This window comes from Pelodiscus sinensis, chromosome 13 (genome assembly GCF_049634645.1).
Source record: "Pelodiscus sinensis isolate JC-2024 chromosome 13, ASM4963464v1, whole genome shotgun sequence".
Lineage (NCBI taxonomy): Eukaryota > Metazoa > Chordata > Testudines > Trionychidae > Pelodiscus > Pelodiscus sinensis.
In genome coordinates this window covers 4,848,490-4,865,875 of record NC_134723.1, presented here as the reverse complement: position 1 = coordinate 4,865,875, position 17,386 = coordinate 4,848,490, and the positions used below count along the sequence as shown (strand labels likewise).

Genomic DNA, 17,386 nt, shown 5'->3' with positions numbered 1-17,386 from the left:
AAATAACACTGAAGAGCAATGAGGGTGGGTACCTTTATAGCATTTTTAATCCCCAAATCTTCTTTGGGTTGGGCGGCCCTTGCTGGGTCCGTCTGCACGCGGTGCCAGCAGCTCCATCAGTGGCTGGAAGTGCCGCAGCAGGCGTTCACAGCACGTGACATGGATTTTTGGCCCAACCCTTCCTCCCGACTCCAGTGAGCACGCCACTCACAGGCAACCTGCAGTAAGAGCCAGGGCTTCCGTGTTCCGTTTTCAGCTCTGCCGGTGGCCTGCTCGGTGTTGGGCGTGGGGGGAGGCCTCCCTTTGCCCCTGTGTTTCAGCGGCGATGTGGGGCCGAAACGCACTGCGTAAAATTGGATGGTGCTTTCAAAAGCGCCTAAGGAACAAAGTCCCATCGAAAAGCCCCAGGACCATGGGCAGCGGGTACGCTAGGCCGGGGAAGGCACTGCCCTCCCAAACCGCCAGCCTGGCCCCACCCACGTTCTGCCCCCAGAAGGCATCTTGTAGGTGTGCTGGGGGTCGAGTGTTGCTGTCCCCCAGCGCCCACCCGCCCTGTACTCCAGGGCCCGGGAGACTGGGGTCTCACTGGAACATAAGAACGGCCAGACTGGGTCAGACCAACCAGGTGCCCCAGAGGGAGGGAACAGAACAGGAAATCCCCACGTGATCTCTCCCTGTCACCCATTTCCAGAGAAACAGAGGCCAGGGGCACCATCCCTACCCATCCTGGCTAAAGCTCTCTTTCCTCCCTGTGCAGTGGGGAGGGGGGGGCAGCTTGACTCCTGTAGGGGCGGAGCCTCAGTAGAAGGGGCGGGGCTGGAAGCTTGCCTCCCACAGCCCTTCCTTCACCAACCACCCATGACCTGGATTTTGATCCATGACTTGTTGACTTTCAATGAGTCATATGCTCGTAAATCACTGGAGTGCTTTCAGAAATGGCACATTTTAGTTCTGACTTCAGGGACCCCTGACTGCAAGGTTGGCTGTCAGCTAATTAGCTGCCTGGGAAGGAAGAAGCACGGAAAAGCTGCAACAAACTCAGAAGGAGGGAGGTGAACAAGCCGACCCCCGACCCTTTTAAAACACAGAAGGGAGGGCAGCGCCAGGCTACGCTTGTAGACAGGGCCTTGCTAACAGCAGCATTTCAGGCCACGCAAGGTGTCCGAGGGCAGATCCCAGAGCTCCCTTTTCAGTGCTGCGTCTAGACCCATCTAGGGCTCTTTACTGCTTGAAAGTGCTAGGTGGGGAGAGCATGGGTAGCTTGTGCCAGCAGCTGGGCAGGGGTTCCGACACCAGGGTGCAGTCACTTTGTGCCATGCCACTAGCTGGATCCCTGATGTGTCTAGCCTCAGGAGGAACATCCCAGGACCCGAGAGCATGGGGCTGCTACGTGGGGTCCTATGCCAGCTCCCATTCACCTTGGTGCTAGCAAAGGAGGCATGACCAGGGGAAAGGCAGGGAGCCTGCCCCGGGCACTGATCTCTACTGTGGTATTGGGGAAACTTACAGGAATCTGGTATAAGTAACTAGAGACTGGTCCTGCAGTCAGCAGCCCCTACATGGTCAGAGTGCACATGCCCCCTACCAACTCTGCGTGTGGTTCGGCAGGGCCGCAGCACGTGAGCCGCAATGCTAAATAGAGTTCAATACTGAAACTATGAATAGCTTACCCTGACTGACAGCTGGTGTCTTTTAGCCCCCTGCCCTCCTGAGAAACACTGAGCCCCTCCCTGCCCTGTAACGTCCACAGCAGCGGAGGAAGTTCTGTGAGAGCTGAGTGCAAGGCGCACCCCCCACAGCGCCTCCCTGCCGTGGCTGCCCTAAGCCATGTGGGGCTGGGATGTCTAGGGAACATAGCAAAAAGCCCAGTCCTCAGAATGAATCACTTGCACACTTCATCAGGTGTGCTAGCAGGTAGAGGGATAGCTCAGTGGCTGGAGCATTGGCCTGCTAATCCCAGGGTTGAGAGTTCAATCCTTGCAGAGGCCATTTGGGGCAAAAATTTGTCAGGGATGGTGCTTGGTCCTGCTGTGAAGGCAGGGAACTGAACTTGATGACTTTTCAAGGTCCCTTCCAGTTCTAGGAGATAGGCAATCTCCATTATTATTATTATTAATTAAAAGATGGAAGCAAAGGCTATTTCCTGGTGACAGAATAAATGGGCTTTGCTGTGGAACGCAGGAATCAGCGCCATGGAGTTTGGCCCTGTTGTGCTGCAGAGCAGTCAGGGCCGGTGAGCAGAGAATTGCATGGAGCCCTGTGTCACTTCAGAAAGAGCCCCATAAAATGTAGGGACAGCCCTGCCCTGGGAGTGGGACCTATTGAAACCCCCACCATTAAGCCCAGATCCCCCTCTTGTTAGCCCTGAAATAGTTACCTTAAATGCAGGCTGTCCTTTCTTAGAGCGGACAGCAGGTCTGTGTCCAAGGGGAAGCTGGCCAAAGTCACTTTCAATTTAGGGACAGACAAGTTAGTTTCTTCCGTAATCTGAAAAATATTGATATTTATTTCTCACAATATTCCAGTTCCTGGCTCACTCATCTCTCCTGCTTCGATCCCTTGCCTCTCTTTAATTCAGGGTAAAATCACCTGAATAGTACTGCTGTGTACAGGAGACTCAGTGCAATAATGGGAGGTGAACCCATGGCGAATTCTAATGAAAAGCTAGAAAATAATTTAGGCAACAGCTAGATCAAAAATAATCCCAGGGACAAATACTCAAGTTAGGAATACATGCTATAAGACAGGGTAGTGAGATTCCATGTGGGACAAGATGACAGACAAAAGTGCGCAAGAGGGCTTTTGCCCGAATGGGAGCAGCATGGTATTTCCGCAAGAACACTGACAATCTTACATGAGATTGTCACTGTTCTTGCGCAAATTCAAGCAGCCAGTGTAGACAGCTGGCAAGTTTTGCCGCAAAAGCAGATGCCAGTCTAGATGCAGCCTGGGAGTTTTAGTCTTGATTTTTGTGGGAACCAGACTTGACCCAGTGTAATCAGGTGAAATAGTAAAGATTTCATTTACTCCACTCACCTTGTATTGATTCACTTTCTCAGGGCCTTGGGAAGTGGTTAAATTATCCTGTGTACTAGCTATGGGGTTACTCTTGTGAAAAGATGTGACTTCCTCTTCCATTCCTGTATCTGACTCACTCTCAAAAACAAACGCAGAGTCAACGTTTACGACTTTTTCAATATCCTCTTCCTGATCATGTTCAATATCATAGGTGACGAGTCGTAGGATCAGGTCATCCTTGCTCTTGACATCCTTTAGAAGTTCCACCCTGGAGACGTCAGGTTTCTTCAGGTTCTGAAATGAATTTCTGCAAACAACCTGTTGTTGAAGAGAGAGCGTTTGAAGGGAACTGTATTTCAGAGTCCTTTTTCTTCCAATTTGTCTACTGGTCACTAATTAGATAACAAGACATTTGAGTGAGTTTCAGCCTTGCTTCTGGATACATTGTTTTTCCTTGGGTACACAGGAAAAATCAGGACTTTGGATTTGAAATCAGGACTTTATATTTAAATAAAGGCTGTCCCCTCAAGGGATGTAAGCGACTAATCGAGTAGTTGACTACCAATAAGCCTAGACATATCAGGCAGTCGAGTCACTATTTGACAACTTGCTTCCCCCTTACTGCCTCTGTAACAGAAGCAGCAAGGGGGAGAAGTAAGAGCCGGTACTGGGGGGAGCCGACTTAAAAGCCAGTTCCCCCCAGCACTGTCTCTGCAGTGCAGGGGAGGTGGGGAGAAAGGGAGGCAGAGGCGTAGTGGTCCAGGACCCAGTATAAGCCGGGACAGCTCAATCCCGGCTCACGCCAGGTCCCGGACCACCGCAGCTCTGCATTTCAAATGTAGTAAGAGTGGTCTGGGACCTACCCCTGCTGCAGTTTAAATGTAGTAGGAACCAGGCTGCCACCCGGCCCCTTTAAACTCGGAGCCGCAGCGGGGCCCGTAATCGACTCATCGTGTAGTCAGTACAAATTGTATCGGCTACACGATGAGTCAATTACCCGCTTCTTAACATCCTCGGTCCCTGCTGCTGGCTGAGGCAATGACCACAGGAAAGGTAACTATGAGAGGAAACAGCAGACACTGGTAGGGTGAAATCTTGTCTTCACTGATGCCAGTGGCAGTTCTGCCATTGATTTCAGCGGGGACAGGATTTCATGCCTAGTATCTACGAGACAAATGAAGAATCTGTAGGCCAGAGAGGGGCTTAGTGCCAGATGCTGCCACCAAGTTACGTGGTACCACTCAGCCTGAATAAGGCCATCAGAATCTGGCTCTGAGTGATTTGTTCACGCTCACACAAGAAGTCAGGAGCTGTTTTGGGAATATTAATCTAGGAGTCTTGACTCTAAGTTCCCTGCACTAATCACTAGACACCAGTGATCCCTGTAAGGTGAGCACTTGTGCAGGCACCCAGGAGAGATTCAAATGCCACTCAGCTGATTAGCAGAGCCAGAAGTATATGTTTCTACTGGTGGTGCACATTTGCACATGCCTTGAGGCACATGACAAAATGTATTCTGCACATGGATGGGAAAGCTTAGAGGGAACATTGTTAGGCATGCTACTTCTCTGTTACCATCCGGACTAGACTTGCTACCAACATGGCGAAGAAACTCCTGGGTAGAAATCAGCATTATTCTCTTAGTGTACTGTTTCTACTTTATTGTATTTAAACCTCTGAATGAAAAGAGATGAGAATAAAATATGAAGGCTGCATAAGCTAGCAAGTCCAAGTACAATGCGCACAACCAGATGATTTAGCTTTGATTCTGTAAATCTGTTAAAGCATATGCTTTATTTTAAGCCTCTCCTAGCCCCACTGACTTCAACAGAACAGATGCATATGCCTAATATTATGCCTTTACTCAAGTGCTTTGCTGAATTAAGGCCCTAGGTGCTAATCCCATGAGATGCTTAAAATCACAAGTAGTCTCATTGACTTCCATGGGTCTCGTACTTAAATATTTTCCTGGATCAGGATTGTCATGACAGTATGATAAATAATTTCTTAATCTGCATATGAAAATGACTCCTTCTTTTGACTTACTTCCTTTGGTTTGACGTCTAGTCGTCCTAAAGCATTCACGGAGGAGCGTCTTTCTCTCTTCCTCTCTATATCACTATCAGTACCTGAACTTAGCAAACTGTGCTTAGATATGGATGATCTTCTTAGATCTAGCAGTTGCATTCTAGAGTGACTTTGGCGTATTTCATTCAGTTTCTCAATAGCGTCTGTTTTTATGGAAATAACGGCTAAATGGTCTGCAATAAGGTTTGGATCTACCTCTAATGGTTTGTCTCCAATATAAGGGACTATTTCAATTGGTAGTTCTTCCACTTGCAGCACGGTTTCTACTGCATTATTATTTTCATTTTCAACTCTCATTGACTCTCCAGAACTTCCGGAATCAATATTTATCTGAATGGAGACTGGTAAAAGATCTTTGCCAGCAGTACTGTCAAGCTCTGTAGCACTGAGGTTTTCAGTAAAATAATCTAATAGATGGGCACTGGAGATTTCATGAAGTACTATACTATCTGTTTGCTCAGGAAAAATTGTTCTGGAACTTGTCACATCCTGATCAAGGGCTGTCTGAGATCCAGATTCTTGCAAGACATTACTGTAAATGTTGTCAACCACGTGAGTGACAGTATCTCCATGCTCTGGACTTAAATCTTGATCTTCATCTGCAGCTCCAACAAGACTGATTTTATTCGTGGACATTATTTTTTCTACCGACTGTTTAAGTGTTTCCGTAATCTCATTCACTTCCGTTTTCGATAAACTTTTTGTGTATTCCAGGCTTGTGCTGCAAACTGAGTTTAAGACTGTAGTCACCACTCTGCTTATTATTTCTTCAACTCCTTTTGCAGGTAACGCATCATCCAGTGATTGTGATGGCTGACACTTGGTTTCATGTGCTGGCATGAACTCACAATGTCCTTCATATACCTGCCTATGCTTTGCTTCATCTCTGGGACATTTTATTGTGACCAGGGGAGAGAAGGGTTTTCTTGAAAACTGCTTACCAATAGGGGGTAGGGTCATCCGGGAGCTAATTGCCCTTTGTTTAGTTATTGTTCCCAGCGATGGTCTAGAAGCTCTTGTGGGAGCTGATATGTAGTAAGTAGACTTTTTGGTCACCTCTGTTGTATAAGCATCCTGTTCTGAGCACTTATGGATTGTTGGACAGAGATGAGATGGAATATCCTCTTCCACTTCAGTTTCTTCCTCAGAATAAATCACCATTCCAGGAACATTGATAGGTGGAAAGTTTCCCCTTAGATCAATTTCTTTTCTTTTAATTTCTTTTAATTTTCTAGCAGGCAGTTTTATTCCTTCAGATGCTGCAATACCTTGACTGAGAGTTTTACTATTTCTAAAAGCTCGTCCAGATTTTTCCATTTCAAGAGTCCCAAATTTCTGCTCCAAAGTAACTTCAGTTTGACGCTGAGCGCATTGATCTAATACAGCACCGATGATCTCACCTGCCATTGTGTTTTCTTCGGAGTCGTCATAAAATGGGACAGTTTGTCTTTGGCTGATTTCTTTTTCTAGCTTCCGCTTGAAGATGTCCAGGACATTATTAACAGCCATTGTGGCGTAAATGTTCAGTTCTGAATGGAAACTTTGCACTTGGCCAATAGCATTCTCTATGCTTTCCTTTGTAATCATACTGCTTACACTTGATACATCCGACGAACTCTGCGATTGGTCTAACATTCTTTTACTTGTCACTCCTGGCATTTCACGTTCAAATGTTTTAGATGAGGCTTCTATTTCATGTGCTATCTGAGATGAGAGAGGCCTTAAGAATGGTGTCTGTTGTGCGCTAGGAATGTTTTCAACCGGGAATTTCACTATTTCAGAGAATTTACATTTAAAGTCCTGTTTAAACTGAAAGGCTACAAATGACTCTAGTGTGAACACAACACTTTCGACAGCCTCTTTGGCTATTTTATCAACAGTAAACAAAGAAAATGTTGGGTCATAAGCAGATGATTCAGCATGCAAGAGCTTATTTCTTTCTGATTTGGAAACTCTGCTAGTTCTTCTGGCTGGGGCCTGGTCTTTCCTCCTTATGACAGGTTCTTCATCTGATGCTGTAGTGAGGCTGCATACCAAACACTTGTGAAAGTTATCGAAAACAGTTGCTACAATCTCTCTAGCAACTAATCCAATTTCTTTCTGGAAATCTTTATCGAAAGTCTCAGGAAACTCAGTTCTCTTAAAACTACTGCAGAACAATCTTTCACTAAGCTCAACGGGAGCCTTCTTTAAAAGGCTGATGGAATCACCTAGATCTTTTACTCTCCTAAAAACTTCCTTGACCACATTCTCTGCCACCTGCAGCATTCTCACATTGTCATTGTCGTTTGTGTCTGCTGCTCTTTGCTTGTCAAACATTTTTTGTAAAATGCCTCCTTCAGGAAGATCTCGATTTAAGTCTGAAAAACTATCCTCACCAAGCAGACCTTTTCTTGGCTCTGCATCTTTCATGGATGATTCACGTTTAAAATAAGTTTGACCAACAGGAAACTTCTCTGTGTTGAAAGTCTTTGTGGGAAACTCAGACACAGCTCCCATGCGCAGTACTTTCCGGCGCAATCTCGAAGTACTTTCAGGACGAGAGTGAGGTGGTGTTGCTGTTTTCCCCTTGTGAACATTTTCTTTCCAAAATTCACTTTCTAGAGACGTTGGCATGCTGTTTGACAGGGACATGAAAGATGATTTTTGAGACTGCAATGGAGATGGTGTCCTTCCTGGTGAACTGGTGGTTTTCATACTTATATTTGTAAAGATGGTTTTTCTGGTACTGGAGGTTGGAATACTTGCAAACGCACCAAAGAGCTCTTCGTTACATGTGCTACAGCTACTAGAGCTGTCTGAAGACAGTGTTGACTCTTCAGAGATTGTATATACAGTATCTCTAATGCTCTCTTCATACTCAGTTACTGCGGGGTATAAGATGCTTGTTAATTCAGACACGACCCGTGCCAGGACAGTCTTGATTTTATTGTTCAGTTCTTCAGTTATGGCGTCCTGTAATAGAAACAAACAATAATGGGCAAGTTTATGTGCTTATTCACTCCAATTGTTTGTTCATAAGGTGGTATAAATAACATATTGTTTGCTTTTTATGAACTTTCATGTAAGCAAAATACTGCCAGGGCAGAAACGGAATTTGGACCTGTGGCAGAGATTCATTTAATTGCAAAATGAAAAATGGTTTGGGAAGAAGTTGTGTTTAAGGGGCAGGTCATCCAGTTGGAACAGAAACGCTACCATGTCAGACAGATGTGGGTATTCTCTATTAGCTATACGGTGAATAGTCACACTTTTGAATCACAAAAATATTTGATACTGAAAGGAATTCTGGGGTGTGAAGTTTAGAAAGCCGAGCCAATTATGGGCAGAAATGTGTATGCTCAGAATTTCAGACAGTGATTAGATCTTAATCAGTGTGTTCACAGAGAAAAAGGTTAAGTTCACTGTGAATTGAGATCCCAGTTTTCATATCCCAAACTCAGAACTCCAGTCATCTGAAGAAGTGGGCTGTGCCCACGAAAGCTCATGATACCATCTACATGTTTTGTTCGTCTATAAAGTGCTACCAGACCATTTGTTGTTCAGTTCTACTGAGCAATTCTTCCTCCTGCTATTCCAGTTCCCTTCAAGTCATTTAGGACTCCTCAGTCTTGTGAATCCATTCTGTTTCTCCCTATTTTGTCCCTTCTCAGTTTGTGAAAGAATGATTGTAGTTTCTGAGATCAACAAGAAAGACCTTTATTGGCTTCACCAGCTCATGTCTCAAACCCTAAACCATACTTTGCACCTGCAAGAAACTGCCAAAGGAAGGAAAGACCCATTTCTATTCTGGGATGCAGGATAGTCATCTGGTCATCTCCTACATCACCGTACATTTCATACACGGAACACCGCTACACACAGCTTTTACAGATCTCAACTATGAAGCTAAAAATATCTTCAATGACTTCCTACCTGGAACTGTGCTTTGTTTGTGATGTGACTAGCCATCTCATCGGAGCTCTGAGAGACTGGTGATGTTTGTGGGAAAGACTTTCCAGTAAGTGAAGGTCGACTGGAAGGGATCGCACCTGAGGGGAAAAGAATAAAGAATCGTTTCTTTCCTTTCAGTGGTTGTGGCTCTTTGAGCTGTTGTTATGCATGTGGATCCCACTCCGGGGGTGCAAGTGTCCCGGGCAAGTCAGATGAGAATTTTCTGAACAGCAGTGTCTATTGAGGCCGTATCTGCCCATGAATGTCCTTATATTCTCCCCGCTGCTATTCAAAAGATTCTGATTTAGGTGCATGTGCATCTGGTGTTGGATCCACACAGACATACTTGAAGAACATCACATTTGTAGATGGAGCTTGGTCCTGCCTTGAGGGCGGGGGGCTGGACTCGATGACCTCTTGAGGTTCCTTCCAGTCCTATTATTCTATGATTCTATGATTTCTAATGATTATATATAGACAACGTGATGGTCTGAGGGCTAGAGTTGATTGCCAGGAGTTTGGAACGAATGTATTGATCACTAATGAAGGAGTTATTTATGATTCCCCTTGCTTTTCATGGGCCAGGATCCTGGTGTGCTAAGCACTGTCCAAACCCAGAACAATGAGTGAGAAACATAGACCAACCTTCATTTAAAGTGGCAATAAAATGTTCATCTCCTACCACAGAACTTCACTATTTAAACCATTTATTTTGTACATTTTACATTTATTTTGTAAATTTCAAGCCAATTGAACCCAGTCTGTGATTTTAAACCATTTTAATGTAAGTGGATGCTCTTATTTTGGTTTACGAGTCTCACTTATTTTGGTTCAGCCTGAACAGCTTCTTAACTGAGGTAAGCTATATGGCCGTTCCCCACTCTGAAAATGAGGTGAGGGCACACACAGAGGCACTGCACCAGTTTAACTCAACTGTTTTAACAGTTTCATGTTTAAAGGCCAGGAATTTTGAGTGATGGTATTCCAAGAATGAACAGCCCAACAATCCCCAGCTTCCATAAATGAACCCAGCCAGAGTAGGGCCAGGAAGTAAGAGCCCCACCTCACAACTTATCTCCCAAGAATCTGGCCCCATCTGCCTCATACAACCTGGAAATGTTTACAATGACATAAATCTGTGCCATTACAGTGAAGGCAGCTTTGGCAGAATTGAATGCGCAGGAGTGAGTATCAAAATTGGCATGCAAAAGGAAAGCTTGTTTAAGTGATAACTGTAATGGGGACTAGCATTCTTCCACAAGGGAGGGCCATGCACCAGAGCAAGCAAAGGGCAGCATACCTGCGTCACTACTGCCTGCTTCTTCACCGCTCTCCACAGAGGCAGAGACGGAAAGGTTGCTGTTTTCAGGTCTGCTGCTCTCGCTGGGACCGCCGGTGTAAACTTTGTTAGTGTAGCTGCTAGTTCCTTGCAGGGGGGTTTCACCAGATGCAGATAAATAGAGTTGGTCATTGATGCTGCTGCTGCTTTCGTGCAAGGCAGGCTGGCCTGAGAGAGAAGAACAGATTATCAAAGCTTGTCTAAGCTGGCTGGAGCATTTACTAAAGGGAAATGTCACTGTTTGACTTTCAAAGTATTTTTCCAGAAAGGAATGTATTCATTTTGCTGTGAGGCAAAAAGGAAAAGTTATTAACTTTTCTAAGAACTAGAGGCAAAATTGGTATAGATACTTAAATTCGCCCATCCATATGTACAAAATCAAGATAAATAACAAACATGGATATACAGTGTATGTACACAGAGCTCTAGAGTGCTGGAGTGTCTGTTAATTCCTTCTCTGCCAACGTGGGGCAGAACCTTGGGGAGGCTGTGCAGGAAGCAGCCAATAGGAGAGGGGCTGTGCGGGAAGCAGCCAATAGGAGAGCAGCCAATAGGAGGAGGCCCCTATTTAAAAAGGGAGCTGCAGGGCAGACTAGTTCAGTTGCTGCTCAGAGTCCAGGGAGTGAGGCCTGTGTCCCAGAGGGTTGAGAGATTGCGAGCACCTTGGACAGAGCAGTGGCTGACTCCTGAGGCTAAGCAGCTGAGACCCTGCAATAAGGGCTAAGAAGGTGTTGGGCCAGGGAAATAGAGCAGCATTGACCAAGTTACAGAGGACCCGTAGGAGGCTGCTGTTTGCAGGATGCCTGATTTGGGGCCTAGAGTAGTAGGAAGACCCAGGTCTCCGGCACTTGCCACAGGGAAGTGGCTGGACTGTTGGACAGAGATGCGTACTCCTGGAAACACGGCCGATGACTTAGCTAGAGGGCTGAGTCTAGAAGTGGGTGCTGCAGCTCTCGGCCTGAGAGAGCAGCCATAAGCTGTGGCTTTTAAACAATAAATCTAGCTATTTTTGAAACAAAGTCAAAACATGTCATTGAAAAAATGATGCAACAAAAGGTTTAGATTTTGTTTGCACTTTTTCATTTTTGGAGCCAAAACAAGTTGCCAAATTCACATGTGTTTTCAGCCACCGGAAAGACTATTTTTCTGCAGATAAACTAATTGTCAAAACAATTTTGCACAGCTCCAGGGAGATTGTAAAGTTCACAGAATTCAGGCCAGCCCTTGGAAGAAATCGAACTAGAATTCAGGCCCACCCAGTTCTCAGCGCTGTGCTCCTTCTAGGTTGAAAGGAGAGACCAGAGAAGGGTCACTTTTACCAGCCCATGCGAGAATAAGCCACACAGCTCTTGAGTCCTTTGAGATGCATGTTTGGCTCAGCTAGGCGTACTGCATGCAGCATGCTTTGAAGATTGCCTAAATCCACTCACCTTTGTGCCAGTCTGTGCCCATGTGCCAGGAGGGTTTTTCAAGGCCAAATAAACCAAGTCACACTCAAAAGGGATCCCACAGCACTAAGAGGCAAATGTCAACCTACAGATGGAGTCCAGCAGCCAGCTCCACTCCCAGCCGAGGTGCCAAATGTCAAGAGGTCAAATCATTTTTAAATAATAAAAAAATCAAAATTCACATTTATTTCCCTCCGATGGACCATTTCTTGTGGGGAAAGGGTCTTAAGCACAGCAAGTGCTGAAAGCAGTTCAGCCCCACGAGCAGAGGTAGGGTATGTCTACACTGGCACCCTAGGGATGCAAATGTAGGGATTCGAAATAGTCAGTGAAGCTGGGATTTAAATATCCCGCGCTTCATTAGCATGATCTTGCCGGCACATTACTACGATCAACAGCTGTTTCGAAAGTGAAAGTGCGCGCTGGGAGGCGTTTGTTCGAACCAAACCCTTTGGTTCGAAGTAATGTTACTCCTCAAAAAATGACCCCCTGTACATCTGGTAGAGGCAAGTCCCTAGTGCACAGGTAGAAATCCTGTAGACAGCAGGGTCCACTGGGACTACTTGGCCGTATTTCACCCTCCTGCAAGATTAGGAAGATATAAAAGGATAAGTTGCTTTAATCAGTCTTCAGCTCTTTCCATTGATTGAGGAATCCCTATACAAAAGCTGCCGGAGAAAGGAGGCATTTTGGAAGTGGTAGTAATGTGACCATACCTACAAACAGAGGCAACATCAGTTGCAGTGACTGCACTTATTATCTTATGCTTTTAGACCTGGGGATTTCATTTCTCGGTATTCCCATAACAGCTCACCTAGGCCCTCTTTGTGATTTCCGTGTTCTTCCCTGGGATAATCATGTTCCTGTAGCTCCATGGTGTTCTCCAGCTCTTCTTGTTTCTATGAAATTTAAGAAAAATGTGAACTTTTTAAAGGGATGGCATAGAGCAAAAGAAAAGATGTAAGTGCAATGATAATCCGAAGTGTTTCCATTCAAACTTTTATAGTAGACACCACTGTACTAGGTATAGGCATCAAATATGCCTTGAATGAATTAGAAATTATTAATACCTATGGTTTCTTCTGGTTTTCAAATTAAAAATCTAATAATCTCTCACAGTTAATGACACAGTCTGCACCTTTTGCTTGTCTCAGAATGTGCCTAGCTAATTCTAAATCTGTGTAGAAACTAAGCCCGTAGAAGACTAACTCCATTGTAACATGTGGGACAAAAGAGCTGCAAAAAAACCAAAGCAGGTTGAAATCAGAATCTGAAGTCCTCTAGTTCCAATGCATATTAAAATGTGAGTGCAGGCCCAAACTCTCAAAACGGGAGCAAGTCCATAGAGCTTGAATCACTCCGAGTAGGATCCGTTTACAATACAGTAATTACAGTCAGGAAATATCTGGAAAACCTGTTTAAAAGTGGGCAGCCCCTACTGCTGTGCTCTGTTAAAGCCTCTGACAAAGAAGCCAGCCTGAAAGGGATGAGCTTGTATTGGGCGTGGCTAGTTCCAACAATGGACTTAAGAAGTTTTCCATGGGGGAGCTCCACAGAGATGAAAGTAGGTGTTCTGAAGGGCAAGAGCACCAAAGCAACCCTAACTATTCGCCAAGGGGATTACAGGATTGAGAATCCCCCTAATGAACTTCTCCCAACTGAGAAATGTAATGAGGTTCTGAAGATCCAGAATGGCTCTAAAATGACCCTTCCTTTGGGGGATAAAAACATTGAGAACTAAATATCTTTTCTTGTGCTGACCCGAAATTCTCTCTTATTCTCAAGCAAAAAAAGAGGGATGGCTTTGCCTTTCAGCAGTGTCTTGTGGGAGGGAAACCTAAAGAGTGGTGAAGTTTTAAGTTTGAATTGGTTCTTTCCTCAGATCTTCTGAATGCTCTTCGAGAGGAGCACTGGGCAATTGCCACACTGGTGACATAATGCCATCAGCACTAGCATCTGTCCAAGACAATGAGCCACGAAATCCCCAGATTAAAAGACAACAGCATCAGATAAATCTGAATGCAGAGTAATGAGTCATAGATTCCTTGATAGACCTGTCCCCAAGAGTTACAGGTGACCAGGGAGAGTCTCCAAATGTCTTTCTCCTTACACAATGCATAGCTCAACATCCTGTTCACATCAATACCTTCCTGGAGAGCTGACTCCCAAAGTTGAACTAATCTAGTCTGAAACATCAGGGGCAACAGACAGAATCAACAGAGTGCAGATCTATTAATTAATGGAGATTGCCTATCTCCTAGAACTGGAAGGGACCTTGAAAGGTCATTGAGTCCAGTCCCCTGCCTTCCCAGCAGGACCAAGTACCATCCCTGATTAATTTTTGCCCCAAATGGCCTCCATAAGGATTGAACTCACAAGCTTGGGTTTAGCAGGCCAAGGCTCAAACCACTAAGCTATTCCTCCCCCCCATTGCATCAATTCCCTTTGGAAAACACTGTCAACTCTTAACCAAGTAGTAACAGATCTATGTACCTTGTAGGTTTACTTCCCATTGAAGGAGAAATCATTAATATGGAATTTGGGTAGATTCTTAGTGTGACTTATTAACACTATATACATTACTCCGTGAACAGAAGCAGTCACAAAGAACATGCAGGCAAATCCTGTTTCAGAAGTCACCAGTGCCTGATTACCACAAGAAACAATGCCACAAGAGTTGACCTTAGTGTGAGAGATTACAGCAGCAAGCAAACTCCCATGCAGTTTGCAACAGCTTCCTTCCAAACAAATGTGCATCACAAAACTAACACGAATACAGCATTTCTTTAAAGACTGAACATGACCAGCATGCTAAGACTATACAAGCTCAATAAATTTCATACATGAAACAGCGACATGCATCCAACAATCTGTTACTTCTCGCTTTATATTTGAGATCAATAAGTACAATCATTTCATACCCGAAGAGATTTTCTTTTTTCGTTGGTGACGTTATTAGCAATCTCATCAAAGCCTTGTTGAGAGACTACTGAAGAGAGTGAAGTTATCGTACAAATTTTTCCATCAACTGAAGGTTGACGAGAGAGATTAGTTCCTGGGGAAAATTAAAAATAATTTTCAACTTTCTGAATCTTACTATATATTTTAGAAATGTGTGTCTGTGAGTCCATTTGTTCAAGAACTCCTCCTCAATGGTAAGAGCTTCCTTTTATCACAGCTCAAAACAAGGTCAGGGGTTAGTTGTGTCAGGATAATGGGATGTGCCTGGAATTCAATTGTTTCGCATAAAATGGAAAGAGAGGGGTCTGGCAGGAGGGATAGTTACACTGCAGAATGACCACAGGAGGCAGCAAGGGGCCAGAGATAGGGATTAGGTATAACCCCACTGGGCCAGTAGGGGATGGATGGAGAAAAGGACAGCCGTCTGTTCTATATTTCATAGACTATGTCTGTGTGTCCATCTGTGGGTTTCTGTCCCCCCGCTAGGGGACATGCACCTCTCTCCCAGCAGTGCCTGATAGAGCTGCAGCAGCCATGGAGAGGTGCTTCTCACTTGGCTCTTACCTACTGCAGTGAATGAGCACTGGGGTGGTCCTCTTTCCCCAGGGCAACCTGCATACTGAACCTCTCATCCTCAACCCCACCCCAGAACAATGATTTAAATGAAGAAAAATAAAACTTATTTGCGTTAACGACCTGAGCAATGCTGGGTAAATCAACTAGTATTTTATATAGAAGATGTGAGAGTTGAAAACGATTTAAAAAAAAGTCTATGGTGATGAGTATGAGATGAGTATGTTACTCACAAAGGGAGAAGTCATTATTATTTGTTTGTATTGTGGTAGCTCCTAGGACCTTCCATTCATGGTCCAGAACCCCATGGTATTAGGTGCTGTACTAACAGAACAATGAGTGAACTATACAGAATGTTCATAAATCACATGAAAATACAACTACTGTACTATACTCTACCACTTCATGGTTTATGCCTTTTTTTTTTCCATTTGTAAGACTTTGTCTCACTTTGCTTTAGGGAGTATGTAAATGTCTTTGGAAACACAGACATCAGAATTAGCAACTTCCAAAGGACAATATAACATTAATTTTATAGTTGTTCAAAATTTTTATCATGGTCGTTGAAATACAAGCGTTTTCATGGTTAAGAAAAGTGACACTCAAAGATGTACCATGCTTTTGAATATTTATACTGTGCTATTTAAGTCAGTTGCGGTACCATTAGTGAGCATCAAAAATGGGCTTTTAATGGAAACTTTCAACAGTACCGATGGCAGAGACTGGCATCCTTCCATAATGGAGGGCCACTTACCAGAGGACGAAATGGGGAGTTTGCTCGTGCTGCTACTGACTGCTTCTGCGCAGTGCTCCACGGAGGCAGAGATGGAAAGATCACCGAGAGTGCTACTGGTTGCTTGTTGGGAATACTCCCCAGAGGCAGATACAGAAAGTTTGTCATTGATGCTGCTGCTGCTTCTGGGCAAGGGGGACTGGCCTGAGGTAGAGGAGAAAAAGATTATTGGTTTACTTACCTGGCCTGGAGCATTTACTGCAGGGAGAAAACAGACGGGTGCTATTTCATTTTTTCACGCATTTATCTTCAAATACATTCATTCAGAAACTGGATTTTCTGTTAGGCAAAAAGGAAAGATGAAGGACTTTTCTATGGTTTTCTATGTATTATTGGGATAGGTAATTAGCTTAACTCATCCATATGTATTAAAATCAAGGTAAACTGACTGTACACACAAAACGAAGTAAGGGGTGCTTCATTTTGCTATTTCAACCTTAGTTTAGTTTTTGGTATGGAATTTTCTAGGTATTTAGAAAAAGGAAATTCAGCCAAACAAAGAAATTACATTAATTTGGATTTATTTGATAGACAGCATGTAAAAACGTCTGTGGTGCACAGTATATTCACTTAGGGTATGGCTAGACTGCAGGGTTTTTTCGGGATACCAGAAGTATCCCAAAAAAACTCCACTGCAGCCAGGGAATGTGTTTGCTCTTCCACTTTTTTTTCCGGAAGCCCCTGTATTCCTCATTCCACAAGGATGATGGGGGCTTTTGAAAGAGGGTTTTTTTTTTCTGAAATTTGGCCCAGTCTAGATGGGCCAAATTTCGGAAAAGCCTTTTCTGACAAAAGTATTAGAAAAAGATACACAAAATGCAGAGTGCATTTTGTGTATCTTTTTCCGATAGATCCTTGCAATTTAGACGTACCCTTAGTGAAATTTACACCACCATAGAATGCCAGCTAAGGCCTATGTACCACTGAGTTTCTATTTAAATCTTCATTACTTAGGTGATGCAGTCCCAGCACTGGCCATCCACAAAGGAGCAAACTGCACTTGGAGAGCATGGTTGTGGACCTGAATATGGGCCCTGTCTCCTTCCACATGTACCTGTGTTAGCTTTAACAGCTCCAAGCCTAATAGCACAGGAATATTAAATATGCTGTGGCGATCTACCGGTAGATCTCAGGGGCTCTAAGATTAGCTCTTGAGCCCTCTCTGAACTGCGCGCATGCAAAGTACATTTACATTAGATTTCCTTATTTGAGGAGCAGCTACTCACCGAGCAA

The 17,386-nt window shown here is 44.4% G+C and overlaps 1 protein-coding gene across 1 annotated transcript in view; it reads right to left on the bottom strand.

Annotated features, from left to right (window-relative positions):
* The window catches only part of LOC102450226 (fibrous sheath-interacting protein 2-like), a 44,847-nt gene that overhangs the window by 5,505 nt on the left and 21,956 nt on the right, over window positions 1–17,386 (bottom strand). Inside the window, exons 11-18 of the mRNA XM_025178669.2 lie at window positions 16,115–16,297; window positions 14,748–14,881; window positions 12,641–12,725; window positions 10,340–10,546; window positions 9,022–9,137; window positions 5,065–8,061; window positions 3,037–3,336; window positions 2,378–2,487 (exon numbers count right to left, since the gene is read on the bottom strand). Coding sequence (XP_025034454.2) covers window positions 2,378–2,487; window positions 3,037–3,336; window positions 5,065–8,061; window positions 9,022–9,137; window positions 10,340–10,546; window positions 12,641–12,725; window positions 14,748–14,881; window positions 16,115–16,297 — 4,132 coding nt within the window. The remainder of the gene's footprint in view (window positions 1–2,377; window positions 2,488–3,036; window positions 3,337–5,064; window positions 8,062–9,021; window positions 9,138–10,339; window positions 10,547–12,640; window positions 12,726–14,747; window positions 14,882–16,114; window positions 16,298–17,386) is intronic.